This window comes from Neovison vison, chromosome 1, assembly GCF_020171115.1.
Source record: "Neovison vison isolate M4711 chromosome 1, ASM_NN_V1, whole genome shotgun sequence".
Classification (NCBI taxonomy): Eukaryota; Metazoa; Chordata; class Mammalia; order Carnivora; family Mustelidae; genus Neogale; species Neogale vison.
The window spans coordinates 9318006-9345133 of NC_058091.1; the positions used below are offsets into that span (position 1 = coordinate 9318006).

The 27128-nt window shown below is 39.6% G+C and overlaps 1 protein-coding gene across 5 annotated transcripts in view; it reads left to right on the forward strand.

Annotated features, from left to right (window-relative positions):
* The window catches only part of SERAC1 (serine active site containing 1), a 55158-nt gene that overhangs the window by 1559 nt on the left and 26471 nt on the right, over positions 1 to 27128 (forward strand). For 2 of the 5 annotated variants that reach the window (XM_044243135.1, XM_044243104.1), the window contains 8 exons: positions 12783 to 12892; positions 13690 to 13781; positions 16491 to 16527; positions 19251 to 19387; positions 20537 to 20626; positions 22237 to 22368; positions 24566 to 24687; positions 25728 to 25856. In XM_044243135.1, the coding sequence (XP_044099070.1) occupies positions 13691 to 13781; positions 16491 to 16527; positions 19251 to 19387; positions 20537 to 20626; positions 22237 to 22368; positions 24566 to 24687; positions 25728 to 25856 (738 nt within the window). In that variant the 5' untranslated portion in view covers positions 12783 to 12892; position 13690. The other 3 variants (XM_044243115.1, XM_044243126.1, XM_044243144.1) reach the window with 3 other exon arrangements.

The following is a 27128-nucleotide window of genomic DNA, read 5'->3' on the forward strand; positions in this document are numbered from 1 at the left end:
ACCCAGGCGCCCCTTGAGGAACTTCTGTACTGTTTTCCACAGTGGCGCTCCAGCTTGCATTCCCACCAATAGTGCACAAGGGTTTTTTTTCCCCACATCTTCCTCAGCACTTGTTATTTCCAAGTATCTTTTCTTTCCTTTTTTTCACCCCCTTGCAAGCATGCTCCTCCTGAACATTTCATTGACCCTCCACTCTTGCGCCCCAGGTGCTGGTGTGAGGCCTACACATGAATCAACTGTGAGTAATCTAAGCCCCTCCTCTTAAACTGAGCGAGTTTTTATCTTTCACCATTATTTCAAAACCTGCTTTTCTTACTGTGTTTCTCTGAATCCGGATTTAAAATCTCCATCCATTTATTCAAACATTTTTGTGCACCTGGTATGTGTCAAGACACTGTTGTAGACACTGGGAATACAGTGATTAACAAGCAACCAATTTCATTGGGGGTGGGGAGGAGAAAGATAGCAAAATCATTTAACGCGAAGGTAGATGGTGATGTAATAGTGACTGACTGGAAAAGCTGCTTTGTTTAGAGAGTGTCAGAATGGCCTTCAGAGCCCCCAAATGATATAACTTAGGTAGGCTCTGGGGAGAAAGCTGCAAAATAATTGCAATATTTATCTGGAAAAGTAAGCTAACATAAACAGCTAAGAAGAGCTTGAGACAGAAGAGTAATGCTATCAAAATACAAAAGTACAGCACAAGACAGTGTGGTAGTAGTACAAGACAGGACAATGGAACAGAATAAACATCCCAGAAACAAAACAACAGAGAAATGTGTGTGCCTATGTGTAGGCATACATATACATGCATTTATAAGGTAAGGTAAGGGAAGAGATCAAAAATCAGAGGGAAAGGGAAGTATTAAGTGGTGAAAAATGGCGTTCAGAAGGATTTCTGAATTTTAAAAAACACTTCTATGTATCAGCAATAACTAACTGGGAATTTTAAATTTAAAAAACAGGTACTGTTTGTGCCAGTGTTCAAAACTAAAGGTATCTAGAAACAGATCACACTGAAGCTGTATAGTCCCCTAGGGAGGAAGTTGTAATGTTCTATTGAAACACATAACAGAAGACCCAAGTAAATGAAGAGATACATCGTATGCATGGATGGGAATACTCAATATCATAAAGGTGTCAGTTTTCCCCAATTCTGCAAATTCAGTACAATTCCAGTTAAAATTGTACATGATTTTTTCATGGAACTTGACTAAGGACTAACAGCAGCCAAGTCAATTTTGAAAGAAAATCAAATGAAGTCCCTTATCAAAACTTAACTTGAAGAGGGTGAGGGAAACGAAGGATTCAGGCAACACTTAGGTGTTTTCCTTGAGCTACAAGATAGATCAGTTCTCATTTATAACCCAAAACCATTTGCCATTTGGTCGCAGTGGGGAGGATGAGTAGAGCAAGATTTTAGGGAGAAAAAAAAAAAGAACAGTGTTTTTGGACAGTTAAATTTGAAAGACCTCTTGGATATCCAAGTGGAAATGTTCCGGTAGCTGTTGGACAGATGAGTCTGAAAAGAATCTGGCTGAAGGTACAGCTGTGGGATCACTGGCATATAGATAGTTAAAACTGTGATGGGTTAGAGTTAGGTTTGGGTACATTACAAAGAAAACAGATAATGATAATGCCTTAACTCTTCATAAGAGTCCATAGCTAGGCAGGCCGTAGCTGGTGTGGCAACAGCTCCATGATCATCAGGGCCTTGGGCTCCTCTTCCTTGCTGTTCTGCCTTCTTTGGCATGCTACCTCGTGGCTGAGATGGCTGCTTTAAGTCCAGCTGTCACCTGCTCATAGCAAGAGGGAAAAGGGAAAGGTGAAGAAAGGCACATACTCTTTTTTTTTAAAAAATTAATATATACTGTATTATTTGTTTCAGGGGTACAGGTCTGTGATTCATCAGTCTTGCCCAATTCACAGCACTCACCATAGCACATACCCTCCCCAGTGTCCATACTGAGCCATCCCCTCCCTCCTACCCCTCTCTACTCCATCAACCTGCAGTTTGTTTCCTGAGACCAAGAGTCTCTTAAGGTTTGTCGCCCTCTCTGGTTTTGTCTTGTTTCATTTTCCCCCTCCCTTTCCTTATGATCCTCTGTCTTGTTTTTCAAATTCCTCAAATCAGAGATCATATGATAATTGTCCCTCTCTGATTTATTTTGCTTAGTATCATACCCTCTAGTTTCATCCACGTTGTTACAAATGGCAAGAGTTTGTGGTCTTTTTGATGGCTGCATAATATTCCATTGTATATGTATACCACATCTTTATCCATTCATCTGTTCATGGATATCTAGGCTCTTTCCATAGTTTAGCTATTGTGGACATTGCTGCTATAAACATTCGGGTGCACGTGCCCCTTTGGATCACTACATTTGTATGTTTAGGGTAAATACCCAGTAGTCCAATTGCTCGGTCTTAGGGTAGCTCTATTTTCTACTTTTTGAGGAACCTCCTTACTGTTTTCCAGAGTGGCTGCACCAGCTTGCATTCCCACCAACAGGGTAGGAGGGTCCCCCTTTCTCTGCATCCTCGCCAACACCTGTTGTTTCCTGACTTGTTAATTTTAGCCATTCTGACTGGTGTGAGGTGGCATCTCACTGTGGTTTTGATTTGTATTTCCCTGATGCTGAGTGATGTTGAGCACTTTTTCAGGTGTCTGTTGGAAAGGAACATGGTCTTTTTTTTTTTTAATTTTTTTAAAACAGATTTTATTTATTTATTTGACAGATCACAAGTAGGCAGAGAGAGAGAGAGGAAGCAGGCTCCCCACGGAGCAGAGAGCCCAATGTGGGGCTCGATCCCAGGACCCTGAGATCATGACCTGAGCCGAAGGCAGAGGCTTAACCCACTGAGCCACCCAGGCGCCCCGGAAAGGAACATGGTCTTAAGGACACTTCTAAGAAGTTGCGTGGGACACATCCACTGAGAGCCCATTAGCTGATTTCTAATCAGTGGTCACAATTAAGTAGAGGAAAAGATAGATAATGTAGTCTTTATCCAGTTATCTGTGTGCCCAACTACAATTCAGGGTTGTTGTTTTTTAAAATTTTTTAAAAAATAAACATAAAATATATTTTTATCCCTAGGGGTACAGGTCTGTGAATCGCCAGGTTTACACACTTCACAGCACTCACCAAAGCACATACCCAGTGTCCATAATCCCACCCCCCTTCTCTCAACCTCCCTCCCCCCAGCAACCCTCAGTTTGTTTTGTGAGATTAAGAGTCACTTATGGTTTGTCTCCCTCCCAATCCCATCTTGTTTCATTTATTCTTCTTCTACCCCCTTAACCCCCCATGTTGCATCTCCACTTTCTCATATCAGGGAGATCATATGATAGTTGTCTTTCTCCGATTGACTTATTTCGCTAAGCATGATACCCTCTAGTTCCATCCACGTCGTCGCAAATGGCAAGAATTCAGGGGTTTTTGTTGTTGTTGTTTAGTTGGTTGGTTGGTTTTAGTAAGAATGAAGAGGGAATGGGATATTTAGTTTCAGTTTGGTTTCTTCTCCAACCAGGGCAATGAAGCTACCGTTGTAAAAGCTCTGGTGACTTCCTTGTTGTTAAATTTAATGGAATTTTTGAGCATTTGTTTCATTTGCTTTTAAACTCTCCATTTTTACTTTCTGTGTCCTCAGAATTTCTCCTCTGTTCTCTATTTAAAACTAGTGTTGCATATTTAATGCAATCACAATAATAATCCCAAAGGCTTTTTTTAAAAAATAGAAATTGACAAGCTGACTTTCAAATTATATGAATGTGCCAAAGATCTAGAATAGTCGATCTTGAAAAGGAAGAACAAAACCAGAGAACTTGTACTACCGAGCTTAAAGATTTATTATAGAACTCTAGTGATCAAGACAGTGTGGCATTTATATAAGGATAAACAAATGGATCAATGAAATGGAATAGAGTCCAGAGATATGTCCATGCTTATATAGCCAACTGATTTTCATAGAAAGCACCAATCAGTTTAGTGAGGAAAGTAAAATGTTGTTTTGTTTTTTTAAAAAGATTTTATTTATTTATAAACAGACAGAGATCACAAGTAGGCAGAGAGGCAGGCAGGGGGGTGGGGAGCAGGCTCCCCGCCGAGCAGAGAGCCTGATATGGGACTTGATCCCAGGACCCCGAGATCATGGCCTGAGCCGAAGGCAGAGGCTTTAACCCACTGAGCCACCCAGGTGCTCCAAAAGTAAAGTTTTCGACAAATAATGCTGAATTATTGGATATCCATATGGGGGAAAAATGAACCCATTTCACCCAATATACAAAAATTAATTTGAGATGGATCAAAGACCTGAAAGTAAAAGATAAAACAAACTTATAGGAGAATTTCTGTGACTTTGAAGTAGGCAGCAATATCTGCAATGGGACAAAGAATGCAATAACAATGAAAGGAAAAAAATCTGATAAAAGAGACGTTATGAAAATAAAACTTGTGTTCGTCAACAGGTGCCTTTAAGAAAGTGAATAGACAGGGGCGCCTGGGTGGCTCAGTGGGTTAGGCCGCTGCCTTCGGCTCAGGTCATGATCTCAGGGTCCTGGGATCGAGTCCCGCGTCGGGCTCTCTGCTCAGCAGGGAGCCTGCTTCCCTTCCTCTCTCTCTTTGCCTGCCTCTCCGTCTACTTGTGATTTCTCTCTGTCAAATAAATAAATAAAATCTTAAAAAAAAAAAAAAGAAAGTGAATAGACAGGTCACAGAAGAGGAGATGAGGGACGCCTGGGTGGCTCAGTTGGTTGGACGATTGCCTTCGGCTCAGGGCGTGATCCTGGAGTCCCGGGATCGAGTCCCGCATCAGGCTCCCAGCTCCATGGGGAGTCTGCTTCGCTCTCTGACCTTCTCCTCGCTCGTGCTCTCTCTCACTGTCTCTCTCTCTCAAATAAATAAATAAAATCTTTAAAAAAAAAAAAAAAGAAAGAAGAGGAGATGATATTTGCAGTATATATTGTACATATATCTGATAAAGAATTTGTTTCCAGAATGAATAAAGAGCCAGTAACTCATTCGAAACACCAATAATCCAAGTTAAAAATGAGTAAAAGAACAGACACTTCACACACCAATAAATGTAAATGGCCAACACGAATATGAAAAAGTGCTCAGCATCATTAGTTTTCAGGGACTCGCAAATTAAAAACACAAGGGGATACCCCACTAATATGGCTAAAACCAGAAAGACTAATAGCTCCAATATCAGTGAGGATATGGAACAGCTGGAACTCTCCTACTCCTTCATTATTGGTTGCAGTGTGAAATGTACAATCATGTTGGAAAAACATCTGGCAGCATCTTATAAAGTTAAACATATACCTGCCTTATGACCCGGCAATTCCACTCCTAGGTACTTACCCAAGATCAATGAAAAATGAAAACATAGGTCTACAAGAAGTGTTATATCAGAATGCTTATAGTAGCTTATGGTAGGCAGAATACTGGCCCTTCATAGATATCCATGCCCAAATCCCTGGAACCTGTGAATATGTTACGTTGTATGGCAAAAAAAAAAAGACTTTGCAGATGGAAAGTTCTAGAACTTAAGCTAGGGAGATTATTTTAGATTTTCTGACAGTGCCTAATACCACATGAGTTCTTAAAAGTGGAATAGGAAAGCATAAGTGTCAGAGATAAGGCAATGTGAAAAGGATACACTATTGCCAGTTCTGAACTGTAGAATGCTACCTACAGAGATCGGAGGGTGGCACGTGGACCACCCCTACCAAGGAAACAAGGGCTTCAGTCTGACAGCTGCGTGGAACTGAATCCTGCCAACAGCCTGAGTGAGTGTGCAAGTGCATTCTCCCCTAGAGCTTTCAGTAAGTAATGCAGCACTGGAACACCTTGGTTTCAGCCTCCTGAGGGTGAAAACAGAAGTCCAATCTAAAGTAGTTCCTGAGAATCTGCATTTTAATAATCTGATAATCCTAAAATGACATTTGGATAAGCTCTTTTTAATATTTTTACCATTCTTCAGTAAATTCACCCCAACAAATTGTTTCAATTAATAGTATGTGCTAATGACTCTTAAGTCTATCTAGCTTAGACCTGTCTGCTGAACTGAGATTATTTAATGGACATCTTTACATGAATATTTTATAGGAACCTTAATCTCACCGTGTTGAAATTGGGAATTCATCCTTCTTCTCAAATCAATTTCCATTCCTGTATTTCCCTATTTTGGTAAATATTAACCTGTACATACCCCTGCATACCCCAGTATTCCAAATCAGAAACTGGGAACCATAACCATCTACTCCCTGGTATTCATTATTCTCCACCTTTTTCAAGTGATTATTAGATTCTGTTCTCTTAATTGTTCCTTAATCTGTTTTTTCATCATTCTCAGAGCCACTGCTTTAAGTCAAGTACATGTTTCTTTTTGATGATCATTAAATACCTTCCCAGTAGTTTTCCCCACTGCTGCTTTGACTTTCCTCCAGCCTATTTTCAATCTTGTCAAGTTTGAAAAAAATTTTTTTTGAAAAAATTTTTCTTACCACGTTACTCCATTTCTTAAGGTGAATCTCCCAACAGCTTTCCGAAACTCAAGGTAAACTTCAGACAACTTAACTTAGCTGAAAGGACTTTGGTGATCTGATTAGCCCCTGCTTTCACTATTCCTGTTTTAGTAATCAACAAAATGAGCTGACATCAAATCAGTAAGGAGAAGATCTGAAAAACATTACCAACCAATTTGACCTAATAGACTTTTGTAGAGCCCTCTGCCCCCAAACAAACCAGGATATACATTCTTTTCAAGTGCATGTGGAACATTCACCAAGACAGACCATATTCTGTGCCATAAAGCAAACCAAGTTTTTCAAGAATTGAAAATATACAAAGCCTGTTCTCCAACCACAATGGAATTAAGCTAAAAATCAACAGACATATTTGGAAATTACCAAATACTTGGAAATTAACACACTTCTAAATATTCCATGGGTTGAAAAGGAAGTCACAATATAATTAGAAAATATATTTTTTGAATATTTTATTTGATAGAGCATGAGTGGTGTGAGGGGCAGAGGAGGTGGGATAGGAAAAGGCAGACTCTTCTCTGAGCAGGTATTCCCAGCGTGGGGCTTGATCCCAGGACCCCGAGATTGTGATCTGAGCCACCCAGGCACCCCAGAAGATATTTTTAATTGAATGAAAGGAAAATAATAGTATATCCAAACTTGAAGGATGCAGCCAAGCAGCACTTGAGAAGTTTTTAGTGTTAAATAGTGACAGAAAAGAAAGAACCTTAAATCAGTGATTTAAGCTTCAGTTTTAAGATGCTTGGGGGTTGGGGGGCAAGCCTGGGTGGCTCAGTCGTTAAGCATCTGCCTTCGGCTCAGGTCATGATCCCAGAGGCCTGGGATCGAGCCCTGCATAGGGCTCCCTGCTCAGTGGATGCCTGCTTCTCCCTCTCTTACTCCCCCTGCTTGTGTTCCCTCTCTCCATGTCAAATAAATAAATAAAATCTTAAAAAAAAAAAAAGATGCTTGAGAGGGAAGAGGTATTTGAAATCAAAACAAGCAGAGAACAGAGACTAATAAAAGGAAATAAAACAAATAAAGGTAAATAAAGCACAGATCAATGAGATTGATAATAGAAAAACAAGGTAATTCAATGAAACTAAAAGCTGCTTCTTTGAAAATATTGATAAAATTGATAAACCTCTAGCCATACAGGTTAAGAAAAAAAGAGAAGACACAAATTGCCAAAATCAGGAATAAAAGAGAAGGCCTCATTTTAGATTCTTAAAAAGATAATACAGGAATATTTATTAAAACCTTTTAGGGAACAAAGAATACCAGTTATACATAAAATTTTCCAGAATATGGAAGAAGATGGACTACTTATTAGCTTATTTTGTAAGATGAACGTTATCTTCATGGGAAAATGAAAGATCTCACCAAAAAACAAAACAAAACAAAGCAAAACTAGAGATTAATATCTGTCATGAACATAGACACAAAAATCCCTAACAAAATACTAGCAAATAAAACATATCTAATATATCATTATTTCAATTTATTCTTAAAATACTAGTCAGTGTAACATATTAACAGACTACAGAAAATCACATGTTCATTTTAATAGATGCACAAAATGCTTTTGTCAAAATTCAGCAATTTAGGAATAGAAGAGAATGTCTGCAAACAGGTAAAGGACATCTACAAAAAAGTCTACAGCTAACATCATCCTTAATGATGAAAGACTGGGAGATTTCCTCCCAAGATCAGGAACGATATAAGGATATCTGCATTTACTGCTCCTGTTTGGTATTTTACTGGAGGTCCTACCCCATCAAATAAAGCAAGATTAAGAAATAGAAGGCGTAAAGATTGAAGAGGAAGAAATTGAACTGTTTCTATTCACAGGAAATATAATTGGGTATGTAGAAATCCTAAATAGTCACCCCCCCTAAAAAAAACAAAAGTCCCAGAATTAATGAGTTGGGTTAGCAAGGTCACAGGATATAAGGAAATACACAGAATCAATCATTTTCATATATTAACAAAGAACAATTGGAAATTGAAATTTAAAAAGAAAAAATCCTGAAGTATTATTTATAGTTGTACCAAAACCTGGGAAATACTTTGATATAAAAATTTTAAAATACCTGGCAGTGTTTGTATGTTGGAAATGATCAAACAGGTGAAAAAAAAATGACAGAACAAATGGAAAGGTAATCCATGTTCATGGATTGGAAGACTCAGTATTAATCACAAACTCAGGAGAATTATTTTTGTAGAAATAAGATGATTCTAAAATTTATATGGAAAGACAAACTAGGATAGCAAAAACAATTTTCTAAAAGAACAACCAAGTTCAAGAAACATTATTTAATTTTAAGATTACTATAAATCTATAATAATCAGGAAAGTGTGGCATTGGAAAAGATTGGGTCAACATATAAATTAATGAAATAGTATGTAATGGTAGACACATATACACATGGTCAGTTTTTTGGGCAAAGATGCAAAGGGAATTTAATGAGGAAATGGTCGTCTTTTCAACAAATAATTCTGAAACAATTGCATATTTATGTGCAAAAGGAGAAAAACAAAACAAAACAAGGATCCCGATCAATACTCTTCACCCTATACAAAAATTCACTTAGATTAGATAATAAATCGAAATGTAAAAACCTAAAACTATTAATCTTATAGAGAAAGGTATAGAAAATATCTTGGTGATCTTGGGTTAGGCAAAGATTTCTTTTTTTGCAATAGCAAAATCATGATCCATAAAGTAAAAATTGATTAATTTGACTTTATCAAAATTGTGAACTTTTGCTTTCTCTTTTTAATTTTTAATTTTTAAAGATTTTATTTATCCATTTGAAAGAGACAGAATACAAGCAGGGGAAGAGGCAGATGAAGAGAGAGAAGCAGACTCCCCACAGAATTGGGAGCCCAGTTTGGGGCTCAATCCCAGGACCTGGAAATCATGACTAGAGCCAAAGACAGATGCTTAACCATCTGAGCCACTCAGGCACCCCAGAGAACTTTTGCTTTCTAAAAACACAGTTAAGACAATGAAAAGGCAAGCCATAGATTGGAAGAAAATATTTGTAAATTATAAATCTAACAAAGATTTTTTACCCAGAATATATAAACTATTTCTAAAACTCAATAAGAAAACAAACAGCCTTATTAATAATGGACAAAAGATTTCAACAGACTCTTCACCAAAGAATAGAGATGGCAGATACAAAATATGGAAAGAGCCCAGATGTCCATTGACAGATGAACGGATAAAAAAGATGTGGTACATATATACAATGGAATATTACTCAACCATCAAAAAGAATGAAATCTTGCAATTTGCACTGCGGTGGCTGGAACTAGAGAGTATTATGCTAAGCGAAATAAGTCAGAGAAAGACAAATACCATCTGATTTCACTAATATGTAGAATTTAAGAAACAAAACATATGGACATAGGGGAAGGGAAGGAGAAATAAAATGAGGTAACAACGGAAAGGGAGGCAAACCATAAGAGTGCTCACTCTAGAAGCTGACAAGATTTATTTTAAAGATACAGGAGCTAAGAAAGATGTTACCTCATTGATGTAAGTTTAGACAAACAGATCAGTTGTGCAAAAATTGCCCAGAAATGAACCCTAGGTAAGTTCGACCTCGGTGTATGGAGGACTCTTCTAATCACTGAGGAAACTATGGTTTGGAAATAAATGGTCTTGGGATGTTTGATTTTACGAATTTGATTATTTGATTTTAGACATTCTGGGTTTTAGGTGTTTGTGGTCCTTCAAAGTGGAAGTGTTCATTAGGCGGTCAAATGTGTATGTACCTGCAGCTTAGCAGACAGACCTGGGTTAGTTATAGAAATCTGGGAATCACAAGCTTATGGTAGAGCTTTGTGAGGAAAAATTGAAATTACTCAGCCAGAGAGTATAGCCTGAGAGAAAAAGAGGAGAGTAGGTGGAAGCCTCTGGAACACTAATATTTAAGGACCCGGTGGAGACAGCAGAGCCACCTGCCAACCCAGTGAGGGCAGGGGCTCTGCGGTCTTATTCACATCTCAGGTTTACAACCCTGACAGATGATAGGTGCTCAGCAAGTGTTTGTTGAATGAGTATTAGCAGCCAGACCTGTGAGAGTAAAACTAGAAGACAAGGAGTCATAGTAGCGAGAGAAGGAGAGAGAAGTGACATGCTTCAGAAAAAGCAAAAGGATGACTGAAAAGTGGATTTCGGAACAAAAATGTCACTGACTGGTGACCTTAAGGGGTGCTGTCAGTGCTAGAGGACACTGGAGAAAGCGTCTTAGGAAGGAAGGCGAGACAAGAGGCACTTGGATCGAGGGAGGGTTTTCCCCCCAGTCATTTGTTTTTTGTTTTGTTTTTGTGTTTTGATGGGAGAACATTGGAAATCCAGTATTTAGGGAGGAGGAATAGAGCTGAAAGAAAGGGAGTGAGGATTAAGAAGAGAAAAGCAGCTGATGAATGAATTAGGGTCCCTGTGGAAGTGAGAGAGATGAGACCTAGAATACGATTTCCCCTTGGGAAGGGAATAAGATCTTTTCCTCAGAAACTGGGAAGAACAATGGAGGAGAAGATCATTTGCAACCTGGAAAAGGCAGTGTAGACGAATATAGATGAATACACATTTGCAGGCCAGGATGGATTTACCGAGGAGTTACGAACCTCATGCTTTGGGTGATGCCTTACTTGGAGTTTTAAGGTCCTGGGGGAGAGGGAATGCCACACTGTAATCCATAAACATTTATATACAAGTATTTCTGACACATTGTCTAATGGAATCTCAGAAGAAAGGGATCAAAATTCCTAAGACTCCAGTCACTTATTATATCTTTTCTCATTCTAGATAACTTTCATTTTAGCACCTAATTTCGGGTGTGTGTGTGTGTGTGTGTGTGTGTGTTTTAAAGAGCCCCCCCCCTTGAATAAATGGTAAGCCCCTTGATATCTGGATATGTCTTTGTTTGTAGGTAAGGGGGCAGAGGTTGAGGGGTTTCCTAGTTTTAACTTTTTCAGTCAAATAAAAGACAAGATCATTTGAGAGGATGGACTTAGGGAGAAGGCTTGGAAGGGTTTGTGGGTCATTTAGAGCAGTCTTTGTGGGGGTGAGGAGAGAGCTGATTAAGAACAGCAGAAATGAGTCTGAGAGCCCACTCCTAATTTGTCTTTTATTCTCCCTGAACCACTCCCTAACCCCTCTCCCTGCCTCCTCCAGCCCCTTCCCTGCACCCCATTTTGGCTGTCAGTGTAGGAACAAAGAAAGCACATATTTCAGGTTAGGGTTGCAGGCTACTAGAAAGAGGAGGGGTCTGGGGGCGCCTGGGTGGTGTAGTCAGCTGAAGCATCCGACTCTTGGCTTCTGCTCAGGTCTGATCTCAGGGTCACGGGATCAGCCCACATCAGGCTCCGTGCTCAATGTGAAGTCTGCTTAAGTTTCTCTCTCTAAAATAAATAAATCTTAAAAAGGAAAAAAAAGGCGGGGGTGTAATACGGTTGAGGAAGGATGCAGAGAGTGATGTGTAGGGAGGGAAGAACAGCCTTCCCTCCCTGGGATACTGGCTGCGCACTCCCAGACAAGTGAGGGAGGGAAGGTTAGTTCGGGCTGGAGAGCAGAGAAACCATCAAGGTTTCTCTGAGGGGATGGAGGGGGAATCAGCGATGGAGCAGTTTATTCTGGAGAGAGCAGCAAGGGGCAGTGATGTCGTCTGAGGAAACCAAGAAGGAAATACGAAGAGGAATATTGCCAGTAGACCTAGCTTTATTCCGAGGATTTAGTAGGAAGGAAGCCTTCTGGGGTGGTGGTGGTAGGGTAGTATGTAAGTTAACACTGAAGTTTTTTAGGCCAGAGAAGTAATAGCAAAGAGTATCTGTATAATGTTTTGTAGTTGATTGCTTTTATAGTGTCAGGATTAAAAGAAGCAATAGGTAGTTTTGCTTGGCATTTTTGTTTTCCTTAAATTGTCATGTAGTAATGAAATTGCAAATCTGTGCACAAAGTAGTTTATGTTGCATTCTTCCCTGGTTTTATGAGCATCTACTTCATTGCAGTCTTTACAACATTTTTACAATATCCTTATGTCTCATGGAGAAGTAGTAGCAACCCATTAAACAAGTGATAAAATAAGAAACAATGACCTTTAAAATAGTGACCTTTAAAGTCTACCCCTGCCAAAACGAGTTTGCTTAGTCATTAATTGATGTGTTGTAATTACAAGAAAAAATGTTAAAAGCTTTTTATTTTGTGTTCTCTCTTTCTCTCTCTCTTTTTTTTCAGTAGGCACCACGCCTAACGTGGAGCCTAACTCAGGGCTTGAACTCCCGACCCTGAGATCAAGACCCGAGCTGAGATCAAGAGCCGGATGCTTAACTGACTGAGCCACCCAGGTGCCCTTATTTTGTGCTGTCTCTAACAGATATTTCTTACACATAATATGTATTATATATCTATTTCCCCCTTATCCGTATAAAGCTAGAACTTTTGTTGAACCAAAAGACCTTTTCTCACATGAATCCCTCAATGAGCTTTTCTTCTTTACCTTTATAGCAAAAACAAAAGAAAGAAGTCTTTTCCAAAGACAGTCTGATACAATTCTAGAATACTGAGTTGTTCTAGAAACCGTTGCATCATATCTCAATCATCATTACTCAGTCGATGAAGTTAGGTGAGCCACAGTTCTCCTTCTCTGATAGGATGCCAACAGTGAACAAAGATTTTAAACCATGCTGGGTACCATCCTGAGGGAGCTGGAGGAGAGCTAAATACTTCCATGGGTTCTAAGTATATCTTCCCTTTTGAGCGCCTTTCATTTCAGTAGGGCCTTCAGTCATCAAAGGTAAATATAAATACCTATTTTTGTATGCATATATATATTTTAAAAGATATTGAAAAAATTGAAAATTCTGTATTGACATTCTGATTAATAATTGGTGTTTTTCTGCTTCGTAACAATCATTGTTCACAGTTGGACTCAGTTTGAAGAATAATCAAAGTACTAACAAAACACTATTGTAGCATGTCTTTTTTAAGGATGGAATTTCTTTTTTAATGGAAAAGTTTTTTTTCCTGGTCTTGAAAAATCTAACTCTGTAGGCAATCCACTGTGATTGTGACATGTTCTTATAGTTAAATGTTTTTAATTAACTCTCAAGTTAAATTTGTTTTAATTGTTCTAAATACACAGAATGTCCCTGGCTGCTTATTGTATCATCTGTTGCAGAAGAATAGGAACCTTAACTCCTCCGCCCAAAAGTACCACATACCGGAGAGATATCAGTGAGTACAGCTGAAACAGTACTTCTTAAAGAAACTTTGTTAGAATGGTGGCTGAGTTTTCCACGTGGCCTCCTCAAAAATTTACTTAATCCATGATAAATCTCATATTTGTTTCTGTCTTTTCTATACCATTGGTACACCCCAAAATTGTAGGACCAGAGCCACGAATACTCCTTTTTCTGGGGAATCTTTTTCCTCCCCTCTTTTTTGTCCAGTTCAGGCTCATCCTTTCAAACTCAAGTATCACTACACTCTCATTATTAAGTTTCTGCAAAACAAGGAGGCAGGCACATGTATTAGGTTCTGGGAATTCAGTAGTGAGCAGAAATGTTGTGCTTGTCCAGTGGGAGGTTGGGATCTAGTGCTGGTCTGCTATCTTTATTTGTAAATCTTTATTTACCTTATTTATTATTGATCTTTATTTGTAAAAGAGAAGATAGGCCTAGATCACCTTTCATTCATTTGGCAAATTAATTATTTACTATCTGCTGTGTGCCAGGTACCATTCTAGGCCCTGAGGATACAATATGGATTAAGACAAAGTCCCTGTTTTCATGGAGTTTCTGTTTGTTCTTTAAGATAAATCTTTTTTTTAAGGATAGATCCTTTTCATGTAGAAAATTCTATGATTTTGTATTTTAAATATAAAAAGGGGTTGGGACATAGAAGGGAGCTTTTCTTCTCTCATCATTCTTAAAGAATGAAGAGCAGTGAACTTAGGATGAGAGAGTAGTAAATTTAGATAGGAGAAAGGCTATCTAATACAGAATACAGGAGACTGTATTCTGTTCCCAGGACCCAGTGAAAAAGAAGCATAGCAAGCAGTAGAGAGGGAAGCAAGCTACTCCTGGGGCCCCACAGGGTTGGTGGGGTTTGGGGGTGGGAAGGACACCATCTTAGAATGAAAAATAAGCTAGAGAGTCCCACAGTCAGGAAGCTCTGGCACAACTTCTGATCTCATCCCTTCAGACCTCCTCGAACTGTACCCTTCCCGATTCTGGAACCACTACTAAGGTCTCAGAGTTTGGGAGGAATGTCCATCTCCCTTGCCTGATGTCTAGAGAAGTTGATTGAGTTGAGTTTCTTATCCCTCTGTAGGGAGGATAAATGTGTTCTCAGTAGCCTTAAGTTGAAACTCTGATGATGGACTACCTCTACACATCCAGTAAGTTAAAAGTCACGTAATTTTGCAGGCAGGTAGCAGGACCTGATGCTTACAGGTAATGTATCTGTAAAGGTTGTGTTCAGGGCATGTAATAGAAACTTGCCTGCAGTGGCATAAATTAGTAAAGTTCTCATTTTTTTTTATTTAACAGGGAGTTAAGATAGAGACAATTTAGAGTAGGAACCACAGTTTAGCAATCCTCCTGTCTTCCTGCTCCATGATGTTTATTGTCCTCATGGTCCCAAGATGGTTGCTGAATCTTTAGACATCAAGAAGGCAGAAAGGCCAAAAGTCATCTTATGAAGCTTTGTCTTTTTATTTGGGGAGGGATCTCTACTTACAGACCTCTGTCTATACCTGACGGGCTACACCTGTGTTGCATGGCCCGCCATAGATGCAAGAGTTGGGGATTCGAATATTTTTCAATAGTAATTAAGTTGTGTTAGTAAGGATTAAGGGGCTTATGTGTATTGAAAAAGCAGCTAGCTGTGTCTTCCACTAGGATGTATATATATTTTTAAAGATTTTATTTATTTAACAGAGACACAGTGAGAAGGGGAACACAAGCAGGGGGAGTGGGAGAGGAGAAGTAGGCTTCCCACTGAGCAGGGAGCCCAGTGTGGGGCTCAATCCCAGGACCCTGGGATCGTGACCTGAGTTGAAGACAGATGCTTAATGACTGAGCCACCCGGGCGTCCCAGAATATATGTTTTTATATTAAAACTAAAGTTTTCCAAGTTCCAAACAAAAAGTTATTTTAAGTAAACTTATAGAATGTAACCAGTATTTTTTTTTTTTTAAAGATTTTATTTATTTATTTGACAGAGAGAGATCACAAGTATGCAGAGAGGCAGGCAGAGAGAGAGAGAGGAGAAAGCAGGCTCCCCGCTGAGCAGACAGCCCGATGCGGGACTCGATCCCAGGACCCTGAGATCATGACCTGAGCCGAAGGCAGCGGCTTAACCCACTGAGCCACCCAGGCGCCCCTGTAACCAGTATTTTTAATGGGGCTGTATACATAAGGCACTGTATACATAAGGCACCAACTGCAAAGTAGTTACTTTGGGAAAAGTCATTTTGCGTCCCTGCTTCGCAAACATGATCCCCCCCAGTATCATCCTAGTGGCGATAGAATTGTCCCCATTCCCTTATTTAATTGGTTGTGACATAGGAGCCAGAAGGCATGTTAGCTTCATGGCAGTCACATCCAGTGGAAGCGCTGTAGGCCTGGTAACACCCCGCGTGCGGTAGCACTGGGGCCTCCACTGGTTTGCTGGGGATGACAGAGTGAGAGACGAGAGAGGGAGAACAGTAGGAAGTGAGAATGAGTATGACATGCAGAGTATATTTTTGTACCCAGTGCTTGTTGGTTCCTTTGTCTATCTGGGGACAGGAAGCCTTGTGTTGATAGTAATCCTATTCCGGGAAAAATATTAGTAACTTCTTACCAGTTCTATAATACAGGTGGAGACACCGTTGCCTATTTCCTGTCACATTTTAAAAATGAAATCCATCACATTGACTTTTTTCCTTTCTTTTTGAAGGAAATGTAATAAAGTTTACTGGATCACTTATTTTAGGGTAAGTGTCAACTATGAAATGTTCATTGGCTTCTTTATGCTATTTGAAATCCCAGTGGAAGTGGTTTACAGTAGCATGGGGTGGCAGATAGGTATAGATTTTGGAATTAGGCGGATTAATCACTGGTTTTACCACTTCAGTGTCCTCTCGATCCAGTTACTTAACTGGCTGAGAGGTGTCTTCTCTTTGGTCCAAGGGTACAATGAGGATTCGACCTACCAGGCACTGTTGCTCTGGGAAGAGCACTGGACCCCATACGGGGCAGGGGCTCACTAATTCGCTTTCCCATATCTAAAATCACATCTTGTGTTAGGTTCTAACGTGGGTCAGAGAGGTGAAAATTGACTGTAGCGAAAATTACTTTGGAAAACCCCTTAAATCCCCATAGAGCTCTCATGAAAGAAGATTGAGGCTGGCCGAGAAAACCAGCAGTTTGAAACCTTTCATCTGATGCTCTTCAGAGGCGCATGCTTAATGAATGGAGTGACCTTCTTTCCCTTTTTTGGAAGGGGGTATACATGTTAATGTATGTCTAATACGATTCCACTGTATTTGTTAATACTCTTTTTCACTATTATACATATAACATCATATGTATATACACACATACATATACAGCTTTGAGATGCTCAAATGTTATAGGAGATGCTCTTGGCATTTTATTCAAATATATACATTTCTCCATGACACTAATACAAGACAAAACACAGTTAGATGACTTTTCCCTTTGAATCATTCCAGGCAAAAGATATAGTCATGTACTTTGTCTGTTTCACAATTATATTAAGGAATCTAATGAAAATTAATTATATAATTTCCAGTAAAGAATTTTGTCTTTCATGGAAAGCACAATAAAAATATTGAATGCATTTGCTCTTTTTGGGTGCTCCACTCTCTCAGAGATTTTTTTTAAAAATTTATTTATTTTAGAGAGAGACAGAGACAGAGCACAAGCAGGGGGAGAGGCAGAGGGAGAGGGAAAAGCAGACTCCCCACTGATCCGGGAACCTGACACGGGGCTCGATCCCAGGACCTGGAGAGCATGACCCATGCAAAGGCAGATGCTCAGCCGTCTGAGCCACCCAGGCAGCCTGAGGAGAGGATTCTTTAGAGCTTTCTGTTTCTCTGGTTCTGGCCAGTGTCTGTCCCTTCTGTCTCACCTGCTTTAACTTTGGGGTGTAAATCCAAGGTCAGGAGAATATATGGTATATTCTTAGTGTAACTGATGTTACACAGCCCTGAATCCAGACAGTGCAGCCTTTGTGTCTGGATTTAGGGAGTGTGTATGTCAGTCTGATCAGGAAAAAACAAAACAAAACAAAACACCACCTTCATTTTGGGTACATAACAAAGAACATTGTATTTCACAACCAAAAATTGACTTTAGGCATAGCTCTTAGGAGAAATATGTTGGTGATGGGAGTACAGATTGGCTGAACTTTTTAGAGAAGGAGTTTGGCAGTACCTAATCAAGTTGAAGAGTATGTATACTGTCAGAAGGTCTGTGACTCTCCTTAGATGAGTATCCCAGAGCAACATATACACATGGTACAGAGTGTAGATGCGTAAGGTGTGTAACGGGATTATTTGTAACAGACTCAAACTAGAAAGTCCCCGAATGCCCTTCTGTGGTAGCATGGGTAAGCTGTGGTATAGCCACCCCATCACCGAGTCACATACCATATGAAAATATAAATGTATGAACTCCTGACACAGCAGCCCCATGAACGAATGTCACAGACAAGAGCAGAAGAAAATGTAGTGTCCCTCCATCCCAATGAAGCCCACAGACAGACCAAATAAGCTCTGTTGTTTAAGGATGCATGTATAGATGGCAAAGTATAAAGTGAAACAAGGACATTATTGTAATAAAAGTCAAAGTAGTAACTAGCTATAGAGATGAGAAAGTGGGTCAGAATGAGGGAAGGGCACACTGTGGGCTTCTGGGGTACTGTTAATATTTTTTGCCTGGATATTGTAATTATTTTTTTTATTTTAAAAGATTTTATCTATCTATTTGATAGAGATCACAAGTAGGCAGAGAGGCAGGCAGAGAGAGAGGTGGGGAAGCAGGCTCCCCGCTGAGCAGAGAGCCTGATGCGGGGCTCGATCCCAAGACCCTGGGATCATGACCTGAGCTGAAGGCAGAGGCTTAACCCACTGAGCCACCCAGACACCCCTGTCATTATTATTATTCATTAAGTGGACACATTTGTGCTTGCATTTATATGTATGTATATAGAATCTGTTATATGCATACATACTCTTACATTATGTATGTGTATATATTGTTTCCCAACAAAGAGAATGAAAAATTCCACAACAGAAAGCTTATTAAAAAAGACTGGCTCCATCAATAGGGTATATGTTGAGGAAATTTCTCTTCGTCATGGGATGCAAATCGCTAGTGTATATAAAACTTCTCGTTCCGAAAGCATGATTTCACTCAGTGTCTACTAAGCACTTATTTTTCCCATCCTTTTTTTGGGAAATTCTGCCCTTCAGCCTTTTTTCACCACTTGCAGGAAATACTGTTCTCAACCCATAGGTTCCAGAGCTCGGCTGTTGTACAGGTCGAGCCATTCAGTTTCCGTGGTGCTCAGTAATCTGAGGAGCTCTGTAACCAACATCATGCTGTTACTCTGTCATGTAAAGAAAAAAAAGTGGCTCTTGTGTTACCTTTAGATCACGTATTTATGATGAATTTTTTGTTCTTTTTACAGCGGTTCTTTATTTCTTACCTATGAAGTTTGGGCCCTGAAGAAATCTTTGACGTTAGATACTCAAGTAGTAGAAAGAGAAAAAATGAAGTCCTATATATATGTGGACACAGTTTCTTTAGATGACAGAGAAAATTATGGTAAGTTTATGATAAGTAATCCCATTTCTGTGAAAAGCGGGAGCTACTTATTAACTTTTAAAATGACTATTAAAAACACAATATTAGCAAGGTAGGTTTAGCTCATTCTAGGAGTCAACAAATCCTATGAGAACCAAATTCCTAAAGAAGTAGTTGAAGACCAAATTTTGGACTGCCATACTTAACTCAGGTTTGCAACTCTCCCTAGCCGACTGTTTTAATCTAAACTTGGAATTCCACACCATAGTGGAGGTCAGGTCAGAGGCTGGCCTTCAGTTCGCCAAGTATAGAAACATGATTTTGTCACTTAGCTCTGTTATATTCTTGGCCTCAAGGGATTTATTCATGCCTACTAAAATCATAACATGGATTCATAAATCTGAATGCCATCTTATTAAAGAGAGAAAAAAGAGTTTGTCACGGAGGCTGGAAAACTTGTCTTTACTAGTCTGAACGTTCCTCTTCTCTGTATTTAGGTCACAGGGAAACCTAATTAGTAACCATATGGTTGCCTCTTGAACATGAACTTTTAGAGCAGAGGCCTATCTTTTCATCAAAGTATGTGTAGCTTGGTGAGTCACTACCCTTGACTTACAGCTGCCTGTTCCGATAGAGTTGGCCAGACTAACCTTACCTGTTACAACATTATATTCTCTGAGTGGGGCAGATTCCACTCTTTCCTTTTTACAGCTGTATAAATCACCATCTGTCCTGTTAGTATTTATTGTCTCATCTAGTGTGTTACAATTTCAATTACACAGATAATTTTTACAGTTTACAATTTATCCATATAGCAAAGCTTCATCTCCATAGTAGGGCATCTCCATAGTTAGGCATTTCCAAATTTCAGTTTGGGAAGGGCTGTTGTTGTTCCTGAATACAGCTGATCTTATGTCGCATCTGTTAGCTTTAGTTTGTGTTTTTGTTTTTGTTTAGTTTTTAACCTTTTTCCGGACTCGGAGAGCCGTCTTCTTTTGTGATCTAGAGCTCTGTGTTCACATAATAGTTTTTGTTGTTTTGATAGTGACCCTAAAAAACTATTTTATATTTTTTGAGAAAATTTAGAGTTTTATACATTTTTCTTTAAAGTAGGGAAGTGTAGCATTAAGAGTATATACTTGGTTTTATCTTAATTTGTAATCGTTTTAGGAATCACCTACCAGGCAAGAAAAGAGCTTCACAAAGCAGTAAGAAAAGTATTGGCAACATCAGCCAAGATACTGCGCGGCCCATTTGCTGGTAAGTATCAAATATTTAACTTGCAGTCTTTATCAGTGATCTGAAAGTCATCTGATGAGCACCTTGAGGTCTTTTTTTCTTATCCCGTTTCTTATACTGACATTTTTTATAGCTATGGAAAATTGAGTGACATTATTTTCTTGGGCTATATTTAATTTTAAGGGCGATTTTAATTTTGTTGCCTTGGACAGTCTTCTTTCCACTTTGTGGATGTATTATTGTTAGATAATTGTAAATAAATATTGACACTAAATACAACCTTTTCTCTTAAGTGCTTTAAAATTTTATATTTGTTAGAAAATCACTCCATACTTTCTCATAATGAGAATATTGCATCAATAATATAGAGTTTACAAAAAATCTACAATTGGAGCTAGATATGGAAGAGCTTACTTGATCTCTTTAAAAAGTTGCCATCATGAAAAAGAAAGGTGAGAAATTTTTCAAGAATTAAAAGATACTAAAGAGGGGCGCCTGGGTGGCTCAGTGGGTTAAGCCGCTGCCTTCAGCTCAGGTCATGATCTCGGGGTCCTGGGATCGAGTCCCGCATCGGGCTCTCTGCTCAGCGGGGAGCCTGCTTCCCTTCCTCTCTCTCTGCCTGCCTCTCTGCCTACTTGTGATCTCTCTCTCTCTCTCTCTCTCTCTGTCAAATAAATAAATAAGTGAATCTTTAAAAAAAAACAAAAAAAAACCCTCAAACCGGCTTTCATCTTAAAAAAAAAAAAAGATACTAAAGAGACTTAATCAAATCCTGGTTTTAAAGAACAGCACTGAAGGTATATTTTGAAAACTTGGAGGAATTTGAATATGGAGTTAGACTGGATTTTAGATGGTTTTGGAAGATTTTCATTAATGTATGTGGGTGTTGTCATGGCATCGTGAGTATATTGGAGAAGGCAGGCTTATTCTTACGAGTTGCGGGTTGACTAAGAAAGGATCAAATGTTCCATCTGCAACTTCCTTTCACATGTTTAGAGAAAAAATACACATCCATATAGATTAAGCAAATATGGAAACATGAAATTTATTAAATATAGTTGTAAACATATGGATGTTAATGTATTATTCTTTTAATTCTTCCATATGTTCAATATTTTTCACAGTGAAAAGTCTTTTTTTTTTTTAAGATTATTTATTTATTTATTTGTCAGAGAGAGAGAGAGAGTACAGGCAGGCAGAGAGGCAGGCAGAGGCAGGGGGAGAAGCAGGCTCCCTGCAGAGCAAGGAGCCTGATGTGGAACTCGATCCCAGGACACTGGGATCATGACCTGGGCTGAAGGCAGCCACTTAACCGACTGAGCCACGCAGGCATCCCCACAGTGAAAAGTTTTTTAGGGAAAAAGAGCAGCAACAAAAAAGAGACGAGGTTGTGAAGGCAACGTAGTATATAAAACTAAAGCACAAGATAATCTACAAAATAAATATTAACAAAATAATATGACAGAACTAGAACAAACCTATCAGTCACTATTAGTGCCTGGAAATGGAATTCAGTCTCTTATTGTAGATTTCAAGTGCTTACAGCTTATCATCCCAAGTAAGTGGGAGGACAACATGTTTTAACTGTTCACACTGTTTATGTTGTCTTCTTCTTTTTTCTTTTTGCAAAGACCCCTTTAGTACAGTTGATGTCGAGGATCACGAGTGTGCTGTGTGGCTGCTCCTGAGGAAGAGCCAGTCGGGGGATAGAGCCGCGCGGCTGCAGGCCGTGCAGGAAATGTCGGAGATCCATCACTGGCACGGTAACACGGCCCCCCGAGCCCCTCCGCGCCGCCTGCTTGCTTCTGTTTGCTGATACCGGGGGACGGAAAGGAGATATCAGGGAAGGAAAATGATTCAGGGAATCTGAATATGAAAATTTTAAAAAAGAAACTCCACAGATAGAGAAAGGAGAAAACTGCTGGCCTGGTAGCCAGATGTGTTTGATAAGAACAGGCTTAAAATTGAGGAAGATGTATTTGTGTAACTTTCTACCAGAACGAAGTTTTACCTGATTAGAGAAACTCTTGGTGCTGATAGTGATAGCCTTATTCTATATTTGCATTTTCTTTTGGTTCATGTTTAACAAAATATATTTTAATTGCTTGCCACACCAAAAGTTATACTTGTTTTCACTTCGGCAAGTTACTTTGCTTTAAGACTGAGTCAAATGTACCTGATTCGTGTGTGTGTGTTATTTTTAAAGGAAGATTTAAAATATTCAATTGTACTTAGAAATTGTGAGTAAAAGTACATGAGCAAGAGTTCAGATCTGCTCTGATTATAGTACAGGGACTAAAGTATACTCTATCAGTAGAGTCATCTTATAAAATGGGTCATATTTTATAAGAGTCATCTTATAAAATATTTTCAGAGTAAAGTATCAGCACAAGATCTTTGCCTCCATACAAGTGGAATTGATTGGTGGCTATAATTACAGTAACTTATATTTTTTTAATTTTTATTTTTTAAAGACATATTGTTTAAAAGTTTATTTTTTTGACACAGAGAGAGAGGACACAAGCAGTGGGATCAGCAGAGGGAGAGGGAGAAGCAGGCTCACCTTGAGCAGGGAAACCGATATGAGACTCTATCCCAGGACCCTGGGATCATAACCTGAGCCGAAGGCAGATGTCCAACCAACTGAGCCACTCAGATGCCTCTAATTACAATAACTTATGATATTATATATTTATATATATATAAAATATTAAATAACTTATAAGCTTCTTCACTGTGAGTGAAGACTTAGAATAAAAATCTTTTTAAAAATGTAGGGGTGCTTGGGTGGCTCAGTCAGTTAAGCATCTGCCTTTAACTCAAGTCATGTTCTCAGGGTCCTAGACTCGAGCCCTGCATAGGGTTCCCTGCTCAGCGGGGAGTCTGCTTCTTTCTCTCCCTTTCCCCCTCTCCCCCCAGCCCCTGCTTGTGCACACACTGTCTCTCAAAATAAATAAATAAAATCTTTTAAAAAAGTCTACCTTCCAGGACTCCATTTCAGACTTACTATATCAGAAAAATCAGAGTTGGAGCCCAGGCACATAGATTTTGGGAAAGTTCCCCACTTGATCTTAAAGAACTTACCCAGATTATGAACTGGGTTCGTATTAAAATAATGTCTGCTTCCGTGGCTGCAATTTTGTTTTCAATACATAGCTTAGTCCATTTGGGCTGCTGTAACAATACTGTCGACTGGGTGGCTTATAAACAATATTTATTACAGTTCTGTAGGCTGGTAAGTCCCAAGGTCATAGTGCCAGCAGACTTGATATCTGGTGAGGACCTGCTTCCTCGTCCATAGATGGCCAGCTTTTCACTGTGTGTCCTCATGTGGCAGAGGGGACAAGGGATCTCTCTGGGTTTCTTTTACAAGGACAGTAATCCCAGTCATGGGGGCTTCCAAGGGTTCCCACCTCGAAATACCATGACATCGGGAAATTTCAACTTATGAATGGGGGTGGAGACACAGTCATTCAGAGCAAATACATAAAGGCTGGACTGGTTAAATCATGAAGGTTCAAACGAAGCACGACCATCTGGAACCTCAGATTACTCATGGACATGACGGGATGCAAAGCACCACACCGGACCAGTGACATAGATCTCAGTGCAACCTCAGGTTTTTTTAAGTAGTGATCAAAACAGTTAAAACACTAGAATTACTACAAAGAAAAGTAGAAGCAGTTCAGCTGGTTCTGACCTATCATTTTTCGCATTTGAAGTTCAGTTCTTTGAAAAGGTTAGACGGCGATATACCTACATATGTGTTGAGGAGAATTGTGAGATCAGGCATGGAAATGTTGGATATCTGGGTTATCGGTATGTAAATGCAGTTGTAATTATGGAAAGAGACTTGGGAAATTTTGAATCGCAAACTTGTAATCTAAAAATTAAGTGTGCATTTAATTCTTAAAACAATTATAAGCTAATTTGGGTGCTAACAACATACTTTTACAATAGATTACCAGTACAGGATAATTGCTCAAGCCTGTGATCTGAGAACTCTTATTGGTTTGGCCCGAAGCAAAGAGAGTGATCCTCGCTTTTTTCTCCCACCACCTCCTTTGCCATCTTTAAAAGAAGTAAGTAAAGAAAATAGTCCAGTGAGTGAAAAATAGATTAACATTTCATCTTCACTTTGGGTGCAAAGTAACCATTCAAAAAGTAGTCTGTCGGCTACTTTTCACAAGCAGGTAAACTAGATGTTAACCAGAAATTGTAGTTCCTGTACAAAGATTTCTTGATTTACCAGGAGATGTTGTTTCTCTTGTGTTATTTTCCTCATTTGGGCGTTGTGAGTCTCTGTACCCCTGTGGGGAACTTCATAGCCAATCAGCATCAATGAATTAGTTCTAATATTGAACTAAACAATGGACTAGTTCTAATATTGCTCTAGATCAGTTTTTCTCAACAGTACTGACATTTTGGGCCTAATAATTCTTTGTTGTGGAAGGTTGTTCTGTACATTGTAGGATGTCTAGCAGCATCCCTGGTCTACTCACTGGATGCCAGTAGCAATCCCCTCAGTTGTAACAACCAAAACTATCTCCAGACACTGCTGACTGTTTCCTGGGGGTGCAGAAAGCCCCCAGAGAACCACTACCTGTAGGTATTAATGTATCACTCTGGATAGGTTTTTACTAATCACCACATATAGATGTTAATGCGTTAGCCCACATACATACTAATTATTAACCGCTAATAGGTATTAGAGCATGCTTCTTCAGCACCTTTCTGAGGCTTTCCTAGAAAAGGAAATCTGAAAACTTGCAATCACTTGTTGAAAAATAGAAAAACGGATATGCTAGATATAAGTTATTAGAGAAAATCAGATAGTAATGAGTTCTGGATTTAAAGAAGCAAGATTTAGGTAGAAAGAGTGTAATAATCCATTTTGAGCCAAGAGCTAAACTTTGCCTTAGGGCTCTCAGAATGAGGCAGCAGATAGAAGTGCAGAACTCAGAATTAAGTGATTCACTATGTGCTTAGGTGGGCCACAGTTTTCAAGACTAAAAGCTCTCCTTTATCCCTGCTCTTTTGTGTTGGCATTGATTCTTTGGTACTTTTGTTGTGCCCAGTTGTGGAGCTTAATTATGAAGACTTTCTTTTCCTTTTATGACAGGATTCTTCCATTGAAGAAGAGCTCAGACAGTTGCTGGCTTCTCTACCTCAAACGGAGATAGATGAGTGTATCCAGTATTTTACATCTTTGGCTCTGAGTGAAAGCAGTCAAAGTCTGGCAGCTCAGAAGGTTAGCTCATTTCTTCATTCAGTAAATATTTTGGAGTGCCTGCCCACCCTTTCTAGGATATTGTGCCAGGGGCTGGCACGTAGAACGTTAAAATAGTCACCAACCAGGAACAGAATAAACGTGTTGGCTCCTGGTTGTGTGCCAGGCCCTGTCAGCGATGGTGGGGAGACGAGTAAATAAACAAAATCCCAGAAGGTTATAGGTCACTCTGAGAGCCCTTCACTCTGCTTAGGAAGTCATGTAAGGCTCCATGGAGGGGACTCTGAAGTCACATCTGGAAGAATGAAGAGATACTAATTTACAAGATTTTAATTATCATCTACATGCTACTCATGGGTATCTCTGATCCTACATTCTAACCCAAGCACTAGATTTGAATCTTCAACTTCCTGCTGGTTGTCTCTGCTCGGATGTCTAATCGATGTCCCAAACTCAACTTGTTGAGCCCGCCCTTTTTCTGCTAAGCTTTCCTTCCTTTCACCTTTCCATCTGGGTAGATGGCATGGCATCCAGCAGCCCCTAGTTGCTCGAGCTAACGGCTGGGAGCTCCTGTTCTTCCTTCCTTCCACATTCAGCCCGTCTGCGGTTCCTGTGAGCTGTCGCTTCGAGTACAGCCTGAGTCCGTCGGCCTCCTGGTCTGTGCTGTAACCACTCCCCTGGCTGCCATCACATCTTTCTCATGCTGTCCTGTTCATTCATCTCGGCTCTGTTCTTGCTGTCGCTTTTAAGATAATTTCAAAGTCTCTTTCAGAGTCTTATTTTAGTTTATTTAGGTGTTGATTACCATTTGGGGCAGCATTGACCCTCTTGTATTAGATCGTGGGTTGACATGGGTTATGTATTTTTACTGTGAATTTGTCTTTCGCCGAACAGATCACTTTCTGTGGGAGTCCCAAGCATCCTGGATTGTAAATCTGCCCTCTCAGAGCAGCCTTTGTGTTTACTTCCATCGGATACCCCAGGGGTTTCACTGTTGCTGAACTAGTTTGATATTCATTCCCTGATTTGGGATTCCTGTGGCACATGGGGAGTGTAAATTCAGACACACCTGTGGATGGTATTGTCTTAAGGTTGATTTCTCATCCAGAGCCCCAAGCAGAAACAGACTCTTCTCATTGCTTTCATGAGCTGGTGGGCAGAGTTTTCTAGACTCTCTTAGAGAGAGGGCCAGCTTTCCAGGGCCTTGCCTTTCTATAGGTATCTCAGGTTTAATTCCCATTGAATGTGAGACCCAAAATCACATCTCTTGCTCTGAACAAGTGGTAAAGTCCC